This window comes from Gossypium hirsutum, chromosome D06 (assembly GCF_007990345.1).
Source record: "Gossypium hirsutum isolate 1008001.06 chromosome D06, Gossypium_hirsutum_v2.1, whole genome shotgun sequence".
In the NCBI taxonomy this organism is placed as follows: domain Eukaryota; kingdom Viridiplantae; phylum Streptophyta; class Magnoliopsida; order Malvales; family Malvaceae; genus Gossypium; species Gossypium hirsutum.
In genome coordinates, this window is record NC_053442.1 from 45,804,309 (window position 1) to 45,808,059 (window position 3,751).

At 32.3% G+C, this 3,751-nt stretch overlaps 1 protein-coding gene across 1 annotated transcript; it reads right to left on the minus strand.

The window, feature by feature from the left end:
* Window positions 1-2,191: 2,191 nt before the first annotated feature.
* Window positions 2,192-2,539, minus strand: LOC107900142 (protein RALF-like 19). The gene has a single exon (XM_016825843.1). It carries the CDS (start codon window positions 2,537-2,539, stop codon window positions 2,192-2,194), a length of 348 nt encoding a protein of 115 aa, XP_016681332.1.
* Between the last annotated feature and the right edge of the window lie 1,212 nt (window positions 2,540-3,751).

The following is a 3,751-nucleotide window of genomic DNA, read 5'->3' on the forward strand; positions in this document are numbered from 1 at the left end:
TATAAAAGAAAACATTTTAAAATCATCAGGAGTCGTCACACTATCAAAATACAAGTATGGCATGTATAGCTAGACTTTTATTCATACTGAGTATTCTAAAAATCAGCTAAACCTTGGCTCTGATACCAATAAATGTAACACCTCTTACCTGAGACTGTTGCTGGAGTCGAGCACGAGGCGTTATCTGATTTAACTTACCAATTCAGAGCATAAAAATTTGCTTTTAAAATTTCTTTCACTGTTCACCATAATACTATGCACCTGCGCAGCAGTCACTAATTTAATTATAACTCAAGTTACAAAACTCAAAATTTAGATCTATAAGTTTTGCCTGAAACTAGACTCATATATTATCTTACCATAAAATATTTAGAATTTTTGGATTAGCCAATTACTACAGTTTATTCATTAAAGTCTCCCCTGTTTTACTACCTGACGGTTCTGACCTTTATTCACTAAAAATCAATTTTCTCATCGTATGATTTTCGTATGATTTTCATAGTGATGATGTAAATTCTTATTGATTTTGAATTAAAGGTAATTACTTAAATAAGGGGAGACACCTTAAACACGGGCTGGACACATAGCCATGTGCGAGACTGTTTCGATTTCACGATTCACATCCCAAATACGTGGAAAAACACAATTTTTAAGCTTTCTGTGCATTCTATAGTCTATAAATACCAAATAGAATAAGGGAAGAGGGAGCCATCAGAGAGTATTGAAGAAAATAACTCGAAGAACACCATTGGAGCCAACTCTGAAGCAAATTTCCATCAAGATCGAAGACCTTCTTTTAATTTCTTTTGATGTTTTTATGAGTTTCTTTATTTCCTGTGGTTATTTTGTCTTTAAGATGTTTTTATTTACAATTATGAACTAACTTCCTAGATACCTAGGGGAGATGAACCCTATGATGAATTCTATTATTTGATTTCTGTCTTATATGATAAATACTTTATTCTTGTTCTCAGTTATATGTGCTTATCTTTTGTTTTAATATTCTCAGGATATTAATTCATGTTTAATGTGCTTAAGTCAGAGGAGGAAAAATCTTTGTTTAAGAGTAGATCTAGCATAGTTGAGTGGAGTTGCATGCAATCCTAGAAATAGGACGACATAAATCTACTGGGTTAGAATCAAATCTAATAAAGGAATCCATAGATCGAGTTAGTCAGACAATAGGGGTTTTAATTAGAAAGAAATTTCAATTAATCAACCTAGAGTTAGTTGCTCTTACTCTCGAAAGAGATATTAGCATAAATTAAGGATTTCTATGGATCAAGATACCAAGTGAATAAATCGTTTAATTCAGATTCATAATGATAGATGAAGTCTAGGTGAATTCTTTCCTGGGTATTGTTTCGCTTTTTGGTTATTATTCAATTATGTTTTTGATTTATTCTCTATTGAGTTCTTTAGTTAAATGAATTTAGTAATTTTAGCTTAAATCAATCACTCCAAGTTGTCGGTTAAATAATAGGAAAACGATAATTACTAATACTTTTAGTCCTCGTGGATACGATATCTGTACTTACCGTAACTGTACTATTTATCGATAGATGTACTTTTCTTTGTTATATTTTTAGTTAGTTCCGTGACACATCAAGTAAGTTATATTTTTAATATATTTTTACTCTGTTTGTGCATTATTATTCTCCTTTATTTCATATGGGATATAAAAATCCAAATTATCTTACTGATCAATAATATTTTTGTGGATAAATAAATTAATTGCTTATTAAAATTTTACCTATTAGACCAATTAAGCGTCAACTAGTAGCAGAAGTTAAACCTTTAATGGTTACAGTTTGCTGGAAGGACTATGGATTCGAGCCATATACAAAATTAACATCTTGACGCTCTTTTGCACCAATCCTAATAGACAGATATAAAATATGAATTTATATTTAATATATTGAGAGTGTATATATAATTGTATAATACATAGCTAATTTTAAAGATATGATATCATGATCTAATACAGTAAAACATTGATATATATATATTTGAATTGAAAATTTATCAAATATAAGTTTACATATTCGATCGAAAGAAATTAATAAGAAATCGAAGGAGATATAGATAAGAACTATTGGAAGCTTTACAACTCCATATCCTTTTATATTTATATATATATTTATATATTATGTTTACAAATTTGATTATCAGTGATAGGATATATTTTTAACTAAGCAGTGTACCTTCTGCAACGTGTTGTGTAAGTGCAACCACGAGTGTAAGGGTTGACCGGTTTCCCAGTGGAACATTCGTAGTAAGATCGTCCTTGGTGGGAGCACGGGACATTGTTTCTCTTAAGTGCTTCATATGAAATGTATCTTCTTGCAGCAAGTAGTCGAATATTTGTCTCGGAGTCCATGAATATTTCATCTTTAATGTTACAGTGCTCGCCAATGCACGAATCTCGACTGTTGTTGTCCCGATGGTGAATACCCGAATTGACCTCGTCAAATTTGGTGCATTCAGCCACCATTGCCAAGGCAAAGAGAAGGAACATATGCCGGACCTTGGACCCCATTTCGAAAACTTGAGAAAAGACAAAAATGAAAATAAATGTATGAGAATCGTTTAAACTTGTCCAGTAGAAGGAAAGGGACCAAGATGGGGTTTCAGATTAATTCTTTTTACTATTTAAGCTAATTTTATATGCTATTTTGAGGGTGCAATTCTTTTTCTTTTAGGGTATTTGTTATTATTAGATAAAACCTAGTTATTTTCTCAACCGGTCGATGCTTGTTATAGATATGTTAAAGAAACGTGTTAATTATTCAACACTCTTTAATTGCTAAATATAATGGATGGCTGGCAAGAAATGAAAAACTCAAACAAGGATTTTCTTTTTCGAAGCGTTCTAGAAAGGAATAATATTTGGTGCATTGTTAGTATTTAAATTTTAATCATCATCACTGAATGATGATATAACACCCTAAACCTGGCCTAGACGTCCAGACCAAGTCCAGAGGTTTACATCAAGGACGCTAAAGACACCAGATTTATAATGCAGTCAAAGTGAACCATTCATCATGTAATATCCACACAACAATTAACTAAGCATGAAGTCTTTCCAAACATCACAATACCACAGAACACCGAATTTCCTACTAGTAGTAATTTAAAGAAGGATAAAAGCTTGACCGAACTCCTGCGGCGCCGTCCCATTCAAGTTTGAGTACCACCAGAAATCTAATCAATAACAAAATGAGTTGTGAACTCAGTGCATAAAAGAAGTTTGTTCAACTAGAGCTCATTTATAAAATAGTTCCGAATTCAAAGATTCGGTTTGGTACAGAAGTAATTTCAGTTCAGATTCAGAACAAATTATTTATATATAAGCAATTTTCAGTTCCATTTACGATACAGACCAGATTCAAATGCAATATTCCTACCCCCATCCGCTACACATCGTCTTCGGCCATACCAACACACCGTTAAGGACATTCAATACCTAACCAACCCTACACACCTTAAAGTGTCCGTTTGATACTTTTATAGAGACGCAACTTAGCTACTAGATCAGAATGCGACAAAGCGCCAGAATCAGATTTATACGCATTGTGGCTTAGCCACTAATTCATAACAGATTACTTCTTTATTCACAATATCCCAACCCATGGAAATGCAGAGTACAAATATCCATAGCATGTATTCAATCATTCTAAATCGTTTCACAAATAGATAAGACATTTCAACATCAGAATAAGTATCATAGTACACATACAATTATATTATT

Excerpts from the sequence above, each read along its gene's own strand:
- LOC107900142 (XM_016825843.1), bottom strand. The coding sequence starts at position 2,539 with ATGGGGTCCAAGGTCCGGCATATGTTCCTTCTCTTTGCCTTGGCAATG.